This window comes from Osmerus eperlanus, chromosome 6 (assembly GCF_963692335.1).
Source record: "Osmerus eperlanus chromosome 6, fOsmEpe2.1, whole genome shotgun sequence".
Classification (NCBI taxonomy): domain Eukaryota; kingdom Metazoa; phylum Chordata; class Actinopteri; order Osmeriformes; family Osmeridae; genus Osmerus; species Osmerus eperlanus.
In genome coordinates this window covers 18,317,959-18,333,344 of record NC_085023.1, presented here as the reverse complement: position 1 = coordinate 18,333,344, position 15,386 = coordinate 18,317,959, and the positions used below count along the sequence as shown (strand labels likewise).

Below are 15,386 nucleotides of genomic sequence, written 5' to 3'. Positions count from 1 at the left end.
CTGCTGAATAGTCATCTTTATAGAACAGCACACGCTCTGTCCCGGCAGTGTTGTTCAGGCTTTGGTCTAATTTAGAGTCAGAAATAGTGCCTTGGATCATCATTGACACACACACACACACACACACACACACACACACAGCTGAGTGCCATACTGTGGGGGCCAGAACAGACAAGACAATGGCTGTAGTGTCCCCTGCCCTTCTCTGCCTAGCCAGACAGCATCTGACTGCAGCACTGCAGGCCTTATCACTAGGCTAACGCTAATTCGCAGGCAAGATTAGCCAAGCCTGTTCCCTGCTCCCAACCAAATTATACACAAAGGCTAACGCTAATCTCCTTTTTATGGTTGCTAGCACTCTAAGCTAATACTATTGCCTGGTTATTGCCAAGTTAGAAATTAAATCCTGAAATAGAGATACCATATATTTATGGACAGCCTATGTAAAATACATTCTTATTGCCAAGAATGCGTCACTAACCTGTCAATTTTCATTGATGACCCTATATTCAAGTTCATGTACCTGCAGCCTTGAGATAGGCTGTATTAATGGATGGCTGAGTGCAGAAGGCGCCGTCAGTCTCAAATAAATACGGGGTCTTAATAAAGCTGTGCTGGGGAGGTGGAGGAGGGGAGGATATGGCTTGGGAGGGACGTGTCCTGTGAGCGTGTAAACAGGGTTTCCTGCAGGGGGGAGCATCTGGTCCTCACAGCAGAGTACAGGAAGGGGAAGCCCTCGAATCAACACACGCACACGTGACGGAGACAGGCAGAGGCATGGATGCAGACTCTCACTGTCACACGTGCTCCACTCACACACACACACACCTTATCTTCACTCACAGCTTTGATATGTAGAAAGCAAACTAGGAACACTTATCAACCACACCGCCCTGACCACTGAACCAATGACATGAACTCCCTCACCACAGCTATCGCGGCACACTTAACCACCTCCAGTACCAAGACCTCTGGCGATAAACGCAGGGCAACTTCAGAGTACATGTACAGTCAGGACAAGGAAACAAGGATAAAACACTTACAAAAGAGCGTTGAGTAAATTAACACTTCATGATGACACACCCAACACAGTCCCACCAAGACTGGGGCAACCCTGGGAGTGTGTGACTGCCAACCAGGTGTCAGAGTCAGGCCATTTACATTTTACATTTTAGTCATTTAGCAGATGCTCTTATCCAGAGCGACTTACAGTAAGTACAGGGACATTCCCCCGAGGCAAGTAGGGTGAAGTGCCTTGCCCAAGGACACAACGTCAGTTGGCATGACCGGGAATCGAACTGGCAACCTTCGGATTACTAGCCCGATTCCCTCACCGCTCAGCCACCTGACTCCCTCCAGGTCAGAGAAGAAGAGTCGGATTAGGGGAGAAAGGGAAAAGGTTGGATGACAAGATGAAAGAATCAACGACAGAGGTAAATGCGGTCACAACCTCTCGATGTTTCAGCAAACGCGTGTCAGCGCACGCACGCACGCACAAACTCACGTGACGTATTGAGAATGTAAAGGAGGTGCGTTAGTTTTCACAGCCCTGGCAGGCCTCAGGAGAGTAATTAGCTTTTTTCTGTAAAAACGCCTCTAGAATGTCCTCAGGAGTAATTACCTAGACCGGGACAGAAGGACAGACAAGGGCTCCCACACACGTGTCTATGAAGGACATCTGTCTCTGCTTTACGACACCTTCTCCACTGTGAGGTTAGCCACAGTGCATGAGTCAAGGGGTTCTTTCCGATTGGCTGGAAGAGACCAGTTAGTGCTGTGGGCCAATAGGGGAGATTTTATAAGTGACATTTAGCAGGCCCGGTAGGTCAGACGAGGACACTTCCTGCTTCGAGAGCTTCAGCCAAGCAAAACCACGACAAGCAGAGGTCGACTGGCGGGAGGGAGGGAGAGATCTTATTAAGGAGAGTACTGTCGAAATGGGGTGGATTCGAGTATTCTAAGACTATATAATTGACAGAGAATACTGAGAAACAATAACTGACAGATTGTCTTCATGTTTCAGGATGAACCTTCTTGGTCATTAACCACCTTTGCAGGCTTTTCTAGGTAGTTAAAACCATGTATGCAGTAGGAAAATGGTCTGTACATCTCCAAGGTTAGGATAGCCTAACATCACTTGAGAAGGGTTGTAGCTTTAGAGCAGCAATTCCCAACCTTTTCCACTTCGCGGCCCACTTGCACAGCTCAAATATTTTTGCAACCTCCCCAACACAACAGTTTACTTAATTTGCGCTGATCACACATTTAACAGCACCACAGGAGTCAGACAGTTCACTTTCAAGGCAATTTTTTTGAGAGATCAAAGAAGCCACAGTAAGCATACATAGTCAAGAGAGGTAACCTGCGTAACTACAACCATTCCTATAGTTCCATATAACATAAAGTTAAATATGGCTATTGGCACACAACAGTGATACTCTTCGTATAAAACAACATTTTGTGTGTGAGAAGTAACGTAACTGCTAGCTACCAGAAGTTGTTGACCTGGGAAATGCAATATGCGGAAGTAATGTCTGCATAGTGGGGGTGCAGCCAACGTGCCAAGGGTAACTATTGCCGTTTCGGTCATGACGAATTAAAGGCAAAATGTCATTAGAATTGTTTTTAATTGACCATCTATTCATTTTTCATATTTTAGTTTTATAGTCACTGGTTTGGCAGCCCACCTGCATTACCCCTTGCAGACCACTAGTGGGCCCACATAATAGCTGCTCTAGGGCAAAAGAAACATCACAAACTACACACTTTCCGGATTAAGATAACACAATAGGCAAATCAGGTCAAACCAGCCCAAAATATATAACTAGGCTAATCACCCACCGTGCTTGAAACCTGGAAATCATCTGACCAGATGGAGAGGGAGCAGGAGAGGCTGCAGCCCTGGGCTGATTTGTTAAAAGCCTCTCGTTCAGCCAGCCAGGTTAGAAGCCAAGGTCTCAATATCAGAGGCATCTTCAATTACTCTCTCTGGCTTATCAATAATGCTGAGCCAACAGCAGGGCTATTTACAGAGTGGGTATAAGAGCATGTGTGTGTGATCTAGAGATGGAGTAGAGGTGTGTGTGTGTGTGTGTGATCTAGAGATGGAGTAGAGGGGTGTGTGTGTGTGTGTGTGTGTGTGTGTGTGTAAGAGACAGGGGGAGAACAGTTTCAGTTAAAGCAAGGACAGACAGAGAAGCAGATCAATGGGGTCCTCACCAGGTCAATACTAACCCACCCAGACAGACGGGCACATCTGTGGACGACCTTGACCTCAAGCCAGGGAACAAAGGGGGCCTCTGGCCAGACTGGGTGTGGCCATACACTAGCCCCTCCCATCCTTTAATCTGGGTCTCTCTTGGGAAGAGTCCAGGACACAGATTTAGCCAAAAAATAATAAGCCACAAACAATAGACCATTACATTTCACTGTCACAAGTCCTGTCCAGGGTTACTTATAACTTTCAACACGGAATCCATATTGTAGATAATATATTCTTTACACACGTACACAAACTCTATGCAATGCTTTTGCTACAGATTTAGATTTGGTCAGTACAATAAACCAACCTATTTTCATTCAATGGCAAATATCATTTCCAGTTGTTGTGTCTTAAGTTTGGCACAGGCACATATAGTGACTGAAAAGGAAATGAATTGGCAGACCGCAAATGATTAATAGTTGCTTCATTGCACAAGAGCTGAGAAACTAGAGCGAGTAGGGAATGTACAGTCCTGACAATGTGATACTGTAACTTTATCCCACTCTGTCTGTCTATGTTTTTTTTTCTCTCTGTCTCTGCCTGTGTGTCTCTCCCTGTGTGTCTCTGCCTGTGTCTCTCCCTGTGTGTGTCTCCCTGTGTGTCTCTCTTTCTGTCTGTATCAGTCTCTGTCTGTCTGTCTGACACACACTCACACTCCCTCACAAACACCAAAAGAAAGACAACTCGGCTATGGTAGGATAGAGGAATTCATAACAGAGTTCAGGGGGAAACCATTATAGGAATTCTGTATGACACACACCTCTGTCGAGGTGACCACTCTCTTGACTGTGTGCTCCTGAACACGTTCTCTGCAGCGAGCAACTGCGGGGGGGGGGGGGGGGACACACATCACCATGGAGACCACAAGTTACCTGGACTCCACGCGCACATACACACTGTCACTTCATGTTTGATTTACAGACCAGAGCTGCCAAACACAACAGCACTGTTCTCCAACAGCGTGCAGCAATGCCAGATGGTCCCGCTTCATGCCCTGGACTGGATAGTGACGCAAGAAGCTGTGAAATCGTGTCGTATCCTCATACTGGAACGACTGTTAAAACGACTGGAGGCAGGAGGACGGGAGGACACATATGGAGACCTGTGACAGCTTCCTGAATGGAGACAGGGATGAAGGGAGACTGAGGGGGAAAAAGCACTTCGGCAGCATAGTTCATCTTGAAAGAAGGGGATGTATCGTATGGCCTATCAGCAGGAGGAAATGGGGAATCAAGAGAGATAAAAAGATGTGGCGCTGAGGGGATGGAGAGAGGGTGGGATAGATGGCTGCATCATCTTTGTCATCAACCAGAGCAGGCTAACAGGCTGATGTTAGCACCACAGCACCCTGGCTCTACATACCCCAAACCCTCGTTAGCAAACTGCAGTTTAATTATAACTCAACCTGGCCTGCATAGGGAACTGGGACACTCTCCTTGAGATAATTCATTTATCACACAAACACACACACACACACACACACACACACAATGACAGGGCGCCAGAATAAACATAGCAATATGATGAGACATTGAGATGGGGTGTGGATCTGGCCAAGGAGGCCTGTGGCTGATGTCACTGTGGCTGAGCAAAAGGCCACGCCCAGGGTGTGGGGTCGAGGGGAGACAGGAGGCTGGAGATGACCGGTCAACTGTCACCAAATCACTGCTCTGACTAAGAGGGCAAATGTCTAAAGGATTTGAGCTGCATGATTAAGGTGGAACAATTACATGCTCGTCTCAAGTCACGTGTGTCACAAACACACACCTCTCTCAGAGAAACGACACCTTTTTTGTGCTGTGCCGGCAGAGCCCACAGATGTGCTCTGCTGCCTCCCAGCCCAGAGAACAACCACACACCCTGGAGAGTCAGCCTGCCTCCCAAATTGTTTGGCTTTCACACGCACACAATACTCTTGTAATGTACGCCACAGCATTACACAAATGCATCTTTAATTTTCCCATCTACAACCTTGTTAATGGAGATCACCCAACACCAGCCAGGGCACCAAGCTGAAGGACTGGGCTGCCACTTCACACTAACAATGTCACTGGGGGGCCTTTCTGACAGGTGCCCGCAAGCCGACCTGCGCACCACACACACACACTTCATTGTGTGGAGCGAGGCAACCCAACAAGGCCCTAAATTAGCCAACAACAGTGTGAAAACACCCACCAATCAACCGTGACAGAGCCAAGCTCAGAAAGGGAGGTTATTTGCCTCGAAGGTTATTTTCTCGGCTGCTGGAGCCACACATCTCCCTCACTGTTCTTATTACTGCTGAGGCACACATAGCTACAGCCGTCTCCCTTCTCCTCTGAGGAGAAATATGATTCATGCTGCTTTATTACTCCATCCAGCTGGACCACAGAGAACATACGAGAGAGAGTGCATGGCGTGTGTTCGGTGTAATCTCTTCAAAACGCCATGTAATGTTTAATCATCTCTGCGGTTCGCACGTGACCATGGTTCTGTCAGGGGCTACGTACCGTAGAGGACTATAGGAGAGTGTGTGGTCAATAGCACTTGTGTGATTAAGGGTCGGGGTTAGACAGTCTCTATAGGATGTCGGGTTACTCTCGCCCAGAGACGACTAGCTACTGTAGGAAGGATGGAGAAGGAGAGATCTGGGAAGTCTTGTTGTTGTAAAAACAGGTTGTTTCACACTGAGAAACCGTGATCCTACTTATGGGGAATGCATAGCAATTCTCAATCCGACGATAAATATCACAAGCAATGAATTACCTTTGAGAGCTTCCTCCACCTCGTTTAAGCTCTGAACAAGAATGCAAATATTTGAACAGCCACACAACCATTTTAATATGTACCGTTCCCCCACTCTGAATCACACGGATCATTCGGAACCGGGGCTGTGTTCCGGAAATACCCGGAATGTGACTGATATAGTTTAATGTTTCAGATCCAGGCTGAAAGCCTGAAGGAGTCTCAGAGTCATATGGAAGGAGGAAGGCGGGGGCGGGGGGGTGGGGGGGGCTAAAGTGTAAGGGAACGGGCTAAACCACATTAGTCATATGGGATTGGGAGGGGGGCGAGAGGGGGAGGAGAAGAATGGACAGCAAGACATGGTTAGGAGAGTAAGGAGAAAGAGAGAGAGGGGGAAACGGACATGGGGGTGGGGGGGCAGATAAGAGGTCTCAAAGCACAGAGGAGGTGAGTGTGGGGAGGGTGAGGAGAAGACAGAGAGGGGAGCAGAGCCACATGCTAATCATTCCCTGTGTTGCTTTAGGGATGAGGAAGAATTTGTAAAACAAACACATTGACTGTAGCTGTGGACAAGAGCCTTTAGTCTTTAGAGAGAAGTTCCTGAGGAAAGGTCTAGAACTCCCTCAGACCTGAGAGACTTCCCTGTTTAGAATTAACTAGACTAACAAAGTTAGTGCAATACAGACGGTTTTTACTCTAGCAACACCTAAACTACGACATAACCACTTTTCAGAGTTGCTTGTTGTGGTGTGACTCATATTAGTTATTGTCCGTTCTGTCGATTTCACACCCCAAAAAATTGTACAATACCAAAAGAGTCAACCTTTTAGACTTGAGGGAAAACACGCTATACTGCCTTCCTTAGGGGGAAAAAACAAACAACTGGATGCACTGCTAACATTTGATATCCATCTGATCTCCTGTCAGCACTCCCAAGTCCAGGGGTCTGAGAAGCTGGGTGCAGTAGGTGCTGCTGTTGAGGCCTGGAGAACCCACAGCCCTGCGGAGAGAAACCCTCATTATGTCAAACATCTGTCTTCAATAAGAGACAAGTGAGATGGGGGAGGGGTGGGGGAGAGAAGGAGGAGGAGAGGGTGGGGCAGAGGAGAGATTGGGTGGCAAACTTCTCTTAAAAAGTAATTTTTTTCCTTCGAAAGAGCCCTGATGAAACACGCAAAGCACACACGCGCATACTTTCACACACACACACACGAACACCAACGTAGCATACTACTCCACACACACACGCAGAGCGTCAGTCGGACAGCGAGGAGAGCTCTACGGCCCCTCCGGTCAGCCCTGCTGCTCTGCTCGCTCTCTCGTGACTGTTATGAAGACCAGCCCTGACAGAGCTGCGGATCGTCTAACCTCCCCCAGCACACGTTCCCTCCACACATCCGGGCCCCAGCTCTGCGCCTGGCCCTGCTCCCACACATCTCCTGGATGGAATGTGGAGTCTTACAGCCCCGTTGCCATGGCGGTCCTTCCTCGCCAGCACCGACGCCTACACGCACCGCGAAAAGAGATCTACGCTATATACGGCGGCAACACCGATTGTTATATCCTCACAGCACTGAAGCTGACGTGAGCAACATGCTACAACGTCAAGTCTTACAACAAGTCTGAATATTGTGCGCTGCAACTAAGTATTGAGTGAGTCACGTGTCTACTTCAACGATGCCTTTTTTAACACTCTTCTGCCAGAGTTCCCGTCAGTTGAAGGATGTGCCTCTTGTGTTCAGGTCGCCCTTGATTGGTCACTTGTAGTGGCCCAGGGGAGTCAAACTTCAAGCTGATTGGTGGGGCTGACCTTTATCACGGAAGGGACGGAGACTGTTTGTTCTTCTAACAAGCTATAACAGACCAGCACTTCAGATAGTGCTGAGTCACACTGGACCTACAACTATCAACATGAACACATCGAGACACTGACATACAACTAACATCAAGCCTATTATTGATGTTTCAAACTAGATATAGGGACTCCCACTGAACAACCACTCACGAACATACTGAAACCCAACAAGGGTATTCAACCACCAATTACAGCACACAATGCTGATACCATCTCACAGGGAACAACCAATGAGACAGGCTTACATTACTATGCTGCCTGGGCTGATTCCTGTCTGCAGAGGAGATGAATGAAAGTCTGTCATCTCAGTGTTCTCAGGCAGTCACAGACCGACTCCATGCACCCTCATTCAGAACATTTTGGAACAGAAGTCACTACGCTGGTCAGGAGATGATTACGCTTGGATACGTCCTCTGTTCTGTGTGTGTGTGTGTGTGTGTCTCCAGGTTCCCCACCGTGAGTGGAAGCTGTCACTTTCTGTATGGACTCAGACAGAGGCTCTCCTCTCTATTCTGGAATGGACTATCCAATCAGCGCGTCTGAGTTTGGGCCAGGAGAGGAACAGAGGACCATTGAGTCGGCCGGCGGCCGGAGGGCTGAGGGTGGTAGGCACTCAGCCTGGTAGGCACTTGGCCTGGGTGCAGCACTGGCCTTGACACAAGCAGCCCCTCAATCTGGAAACCCTCTGGAGCATGAGACCAAGGCCTGGCCCCGGCTAGGAGATATGCTGGAACGCTCTGGGACAAGACGGACTCAACGTGGCTTAATAACACTCATGTGAGGAGGGTGACATTTAGACAGAAGGCACCCAAAACACTCTAAAACTAGCTGGTAACAGTAACATTGGGCCAGTCCTGTCAGTCAGTCTTTCCAGGCTGGTATTATGCCAGGTGTGTGTGTGCGCTTGTAAAAGATAGAGAATAAGAGAGAGAGACATAGAAAGAGAATGAGAGAGAGATAAAGAGAGAATGTTGGGTTGTCTCTAAGCTACGCCGAGTTCTGATAGCATACTGTTATCACGACCACATTGAACAATAGAAGTTATCTAACTAGAGAGATGCCGATCCTTTTGCAGACATCTATGTTACACACACACACACACACACACACGCGTATCATAAAACACAAGCGACAGAAACATGCACACACCTCAACATTCCTCTGGTCCAGGTCAAGCTACGCCCCATTTTTACAAGCGGTACCATGGTACTACCCATACAGGTGCACCATGGCCCTCACACACACACACTCACACACACACACACCCGAAGCATCAATGGCAAGTGGAGATGTAATACTTTCTTTTCTGAAAATACACACACTTGACTTGTGTGCACCCATCCACATGGCCTTTATTTTTCTCAGATTATCCACCCTGGTTTCCTATCAGCCATTTGTGACTGTGGTCTGACTGGCTCTGCTTCTGTCCTCTGATAGGCCGGTCACAGGAGCACACTGACGGCATCAGAGCATTGGGGTTTTCAACCCCATGTGACTGGAGAGTATCCTGATGTGCCTGAACCATGGTCCTACATGAATCTGAGCAGGGGGTGGAAACGTGTATCCTGTTAGTTCATGATAGACAGATCTATCACTCCATCACTGTGGGGGGTGGAACTCTGGGACAGGCTGTTTCGTTTTTTTTATTTCATTCTCATTGAGGCAAAAAAAAAAAAAAGAAGAAAAAAAAAAAACTTTTTGAAAAAACTTTCAAAAACAAGAGGAATATTGAATCCTGCATCTCATTCTCACCCCTCTGCTAGCTTGGTGTATCCATGCCATCTCAACCTAACCCTCTCCCACTGTGTCACTGTTTGCATGGTGCCATGGGAACACAGCCATGACTGGCTGCTTGATAAAGACATCCTCTTCCTTCCTCTCTCACCCCTTCCTCTAGTTCTGTACACTATCAATCACTGGTTTTTGCCTCCAATTCAACCCGCTGTAGCGTACAGTAACTGCACAGTATCCAGGGTACGACCGGATGTAAACCCAACGACTTAAACAAAGCCTTGGTCTGCCTGCTGAGCCCCACAGAGAAGGTAGGTGAAGGGATCGGACGTGTATTACTCCCATCCCAAACCTCCCACAGCCTCAGGATTGGAGATGATTTACAACCCATGACCTCTGGGGGTCAGAACCCCTCTCGCCTCCACCAGCCCGGCCAGACTCGCCGCTGTGATGTCACCGCAGCGGCAGCCAGTCAGGGCAGGGCAGGCAGCAGGAAACCGGCGGCCTTGCTGGCCTGTGACAGAGGCACCTCAGGAATCATGGGTGATGGAGGTGTGTCCGGGTCGCAACAATGACACCAGTGTGCTAATGAAAAAGAGTCGGGGAGACGCCACAATGAGGAGCATGCATGGTGAGGCTGCAACCTCGGCGTTCCTGCCCCGCCTGCCTCCGTCATACTCTCTCACACCGGGCTGACTCCCGAGGCGGCTCCGCAGATGATGCCCCCCCCCCCCCCCCCCCTATCTTCTACGCTCGCTGCCCTGTCAGTCATGGATACGTCTGAGCAAGCAAACACTGTCCATCAACCGAGCCGAAGTATATGTGTACAAGCCCACATGGTGTGTGTGTGTGTGTGGCACACCCTTCCTTGCACATCTGGCCTCTGCCTTACCCCTTGCCTTGTGCTCCAGTTCCTCTGGTGAGCTCCTGGTATTTTTCGCACACAACACAACAAGCCTTCCAGGACAGGCCTTCCAGCCAGCAGGCCCTCACAGAGGAGACCACACAAAAGCCTTCAGCAGGCACAGTCATCCGCGGCCACTTACACTGCAGTGATTACAATTGATTGTACTAAAACACAATCCCAGTGGGAATAGAACCCAAAGCCACAATGCTCAGTCAACTGAGCACAACCTTGTATCGGCCATCAGCATTTCACTGACGTGTGTGTGTGTTTGTGAGAGGAGAGGGGACTCCCTCGGGGGTGGGGGGGAGAGAGAGAGGGGAAACATGTCGAGCAGGTTTTAACGGTTTCACTTTCAGTTCGGGGAGTCTGTTGGCTGAGCGGTGAGGGAATCGGGCCAGTAATCCGAAGGTTGCCAGTTCGATTCCCGGTCATGCCAACTGACGTTGTGTCCTTGGGCAAGGCACTTCACCCTACTTGCTACTTGGAATGTCCCTGTACTTACTGTAAGTCGATCTGGATAAGAGCGTCTGCTAAATGACTAAATGTAATGTAAGTTCGAGGATGACATGTGTCCATTTCTCAACCCGGCCATGTTGGTATGAAGTGGCTGCAGACAGATGGTTCCTTTGACACAACAAGTCTTGTATTCATCTCTTCTGCACCTGCGGCTCTCCTATCAGGTGTTCTCACACAGGAACACACGGAGACAGAGAGCAGGACGAGGAGAACCTTTTAACGTGTGGATTTAACACCTTGGAGCATGCATATAGGTCCCATCTCATGAGCAAGGACCTACATAAGCACTCAACGGTGTTAAGCTAACACTTTGGGGGGGGGGGGGGGGGTAGCGGACTGAGCACGTTCCCAAACAGCAGCTCAGATGTCCCCACCCCCTGTTCTTCTGAGCATGCTCAGTGGAGCGTGCTCCCTCAAAGCCCTCTTTCATCCTGTAGTGTGCGTGTAAAACAGGGCAATGTGGCACTTCTCCACCCGACAACAGACCAACTCTCCCAGTGTCTCTCTCTCTCTCACTCTCTCACTCACTCACTCTCAAATCTCTTGTATTGCCAGGGCATTCGCAACACAGGCACTTTCTTGCGAAAAACACCCACTCTTTGGCATACAACAAACTAAGAACGGTCAGTCGATCCAGACTGCAGCATTCCATGCCTGTAGGCGCTCACAATACAGCAAGACTTTCACACCCACTGCTGGGTTTACTGCTAAAGCGTTTACAGCTTGACAAAGTGCTCAACACAATGGCAGTTGGGTCCCCAGAGCTTGTCCTCCGCAGAGGCAACGCTGGGTACCCCTGCCACACCCCTCCTCCCCTCTCTCTTAACTCGTCTCCTTCTCCCTCCCTCCTCCCTGACTCTCCTCTTTCCTTCCCTCTCCTCTCTGATGCTAGTCTGCCATTGTTGTCCCGGGCCAGCCAATCAGCTCTGGCCATGGTGTTTTTGTGGTTTGAGGGGGAAACCATACACAGGGAGGAGCATGGAGGGGGGGGATTAGCAATGTGAGTGAGCTGCCCTGTTCTGTTCTGCTGTGGGGCAAGGAGCGCATATTTAAGCTGTCTCTCCATCTCTTCCTGACTCTTTCTTCTCCTCATCTCCCTAAGAGTAGGTATCGTTTTACCAGCCTGGCTGTTCTCCTGCCCTCCTGCCCCCGTCCCCTCCCTCCTCTTCCCTCCCTCCTCCCCCCTCCTGCACCTCATCAATATTTCATAAGCTGCTGGAGCACGTCTGTCATTGCTTCACGAGGATCCCCGCTCTTTCTCTCTGTCCCCCCCCCCCCCCCCCTCTTGTTTAGCAGGGTGTTAAAGCCCTCTGCAGTCACAATGCAAGAGGGGGAATACCCTCCACCCGCCTTCAGGCATGCTAACACAAGTTCATACAACAACAAATTACATTTAGCAGACAATCCCCCACCGCCCCTGACAGCCATTTAACTACATGTAAAATGGCTGTACCCCCCCCCCCCCCCCCCCCCCCCCAGGGAATACTGAGCCCTCACAATCTCTAGAGATGCGGGAAGCCATATTGAGCCAGCTGGACCCACACTTTGGAGAAGACTGTTCCCCGCCTACACAACCTCTACTATCTGATCTGGCTAGGTCCTGGTGTTCAAGAGCGTACCAATTCTCTATTTTTCTTTCAAGCTAGCTAGCGTTAGCCGACTGGCATAGCAACGCACATAAACAAAGCCTGCCTCCTGATCTCTCCTGCCTTACCTTGCAGCTGCTTAAAGCGTCCCTCCAGCTGGTTGTAGTTGAAGGCGGCCTGAGCGCTGTAGCCCGGTGCTGGGCCAGGGAGAGGGCTGTGGCTGGGGCTGCGCAGAGGGCTGGAGCCTCGTCCAGGGCTGGGGTCCTGGGAGGCCCCGAGGCCAGGGGAGGGGGACAGGGGCCTGGGGGAATGGGACCCCGGGGAGAGGGGGCCGGGGGACAGAGGCCCAGGCATGCTAGTCGCCCTCTGCAGCTCCATCAGTCCAGTGGAAGAGCTAAAGCTTCAAAAGCGATGGGTCTCCAGAGGGGAGGTGGACCAAAAGGGGGATTTAGGTAGTCCTCTGCCCAGCTATGAGGTCCTGTGGCTGGGTAGAGGGAGCAGGGAGTGGGAGGGGGGGGGTCCTCTCCTGGGTGTCCTCTTTCTTGATGCAGCAGTAGTCAGTACAGAGAATCGCTGGCTCAGCAGTCACAACAGCATCATGCTTCTCTCAGCCTCAAGTCTGTCCTCCTCTCCTTCACTACTCCGCCATCCTCACACACGTCTCTCCGACGCACGGGGGGAGAAAGAGAAAGCCACACGCTCCGGAGTAGGGAAAAGCCACGGATAGAGAGAGTGTGACAGAGCCAAAGAGGGAGAGGAGGAGAGAGGAGGAGGAGGAGAGAGAGTGAAAGCACGCTGGACTCTGTCCTCAGGCAATGTGCGGCGCGACTCTCAAACACTGCACACCTTTCACAGTCCTCAAACAGGAGGGGGAGGGGCCTGCAGCTTGGAATTCACCCACTGGCCTATCAGAGCCCTTGTGTTCCCTGGTGATGTCACAGCCTCATTACCATAAGGGGCAGAGTAGGCGGGAGCGAGAGGCAGAGGGGAGGGAGGAGCAGTGGGCTGTACCAAATCAAACGGAAGAACGGGGGGGGACTTGGCTAAAAACGTCCTCATTCCCAAATAATTTATTATATTCAGGAGACAAAACATCCCCTGCATATTTTACTGAGGCGTAGACAGACATTTTCTAGAAACTGACTTCCTGCCTGTCTCCTGCCTGCACATCCTCCGAGTTTAGTGTCGCACACCCCCCTCTGACACCCCCCTCTGCTCTCCAGCTTCACAGCAGAGTGTGGGCCTCACAAAAATGCCCTGGCTTTTGAAGAGGCAGACAAAGCTGGAGGAATTAGGAGCTAATAAAGAGGGGAGTAGGAGAGAGAGACTGGCTCACTATATCCCACGCCCAGTCGGCCCAGGGCCTTCTACTTCACCCCAAATCCACTTCCCCTCTTCGGAGGACAACATTACTTTACTTTCAAAGCGCCAACTCGATACATTTGGTGAAGCCGCTTCCCGCACTTCTCTAATCTCGTCCTCCCATCACACTTTTCCACTCCAAACCCTTTCCCTCCAGTCTGGAAGCCAGTTTAACACATTCATCATCCTTACACTTCCATTAACAGTACAATGACTCTGTTCTATTAAACAGAGTTTCGTTCTACAACAGTGGATATAGTAGTGGATGTGGAACACTGTACAGTTCCTGGACCTAATCCAAACAAAAAAAACAAGACGCTCATCCATGAAAACAAAACCTGTAGAAAGCTATTTGCCCGTTTTGACAATATTCCAAGGCTGGTCTTGGTCAGATTCCACGCATTTCATGGTATGGGATTTCTCCCCTGGCTCTAAGTGGAAGGTATGGCTTTGGAAGGATAAAGGGGTAAGGATCTGTCCCGCCATCTCCTGCGGTCGACCCATTACTTCAGCTCATGTATTTATACTGTAACTTATCTAAACACACAAACTTGTTTTTACAAGGCTGGTAGGCTAATGTAACCCCACACACACACACACACTTTCAGGTTTGACAGAGCGAGGAGGATTTGGACTTCTGTGGGTGGCAAGGACAATGCATGAGGACGTTGTGTCCTTGGGCAAGGCACTTCACCCTACTTGCCTCGGGGAGAATGTCCCTGTACTTACTGTAAGTCGCTCTGGATAAGAGTGTCTGCTAAATAACTAAATGTAAAGGTCAATGAGCTGTACAGGTTAGTTGAGTGTGTATGCGTGCGCATGTGCAAATGTGTATTTAGCAGACGCTTTTATCCAAAGCGATGTACAAATGATGCATACCGAAAGTACAGCCGGAGTATGTTGGAGTGAGATGAGCATGAGGAATGTACTGTGCAGAGAAGGCTAGGCAAGTGAGGAAAATGTGTGCATTTGCAATCTGATGTTATTGCCATCTCAGGACGAAATACTTAAGAACATCTGTAGGGTCAAAAGTGTGGATGAAACGTTGATTGAATTATGTGTGTGTGTGTGTGTTGGTGTGTTTCTTTTAACTGCATCAGGTGTGAAGTGAAATATAGTTGGAACTGCATTGAGGTAAGGAGGTAACTTGGTATAATAAAGACATACTGCTTCGACCGAACAAGTTGAAAAAAACAACCCAATCCGAGCACTCAAATTTCCTGTGTGGTTGGGTCAGAAATCACGAGGGCTCCTTGTGATTATCCCCCTCCAGGCCTGGCCTGTTCCCCCTCAAACACACCATTCATCCAGTTCAACAACTACCCCTCTTCTCTCCCAGAATACTAACATGGGATCCACTCACATAACCCTAACTCCACATACAGTAACTCAAGCCATTATGAGCATCAACAATCTTCATTAAAGCTTTAGATAGAACCGAGC

The 15,386-nt window shown here is 49.5% G+C and overlaps 1 protein-coding gene across 3 annotated transcripts in view; it reads right to left on the bottom strand.

Moving 5' to 3' along the window:
* LOC134022563 (spectrin beta chain, non-erythrocytic 1) overlaps positions 1-15,386 on the bottom strand; it is a 62,715-nt gene that overhangs the window by 27,408 nt on the left and 19,921 nt on the right. For 2 of the 3 annotated variants that reach the window (XM_062464165.1, XM_062464166.1), the window contains exon 1: positions 12,710-13,394. The exons of the other annotated variant lie outside the window; for it this stretch is intronic. In XM_062464165.1, the coding sequence (XP_062320149.1) occupies positions 12,710-12,959 (250 nt within the window). In that variant the 5' untranslated portion in view covers positions 12,960-13,394. Of the gene's footprint in view, positions 1-12,709; positions 13,395-15,386 lie in introns of those variants that run through there. 3 annotated transcript variants of the gene reach the window in all.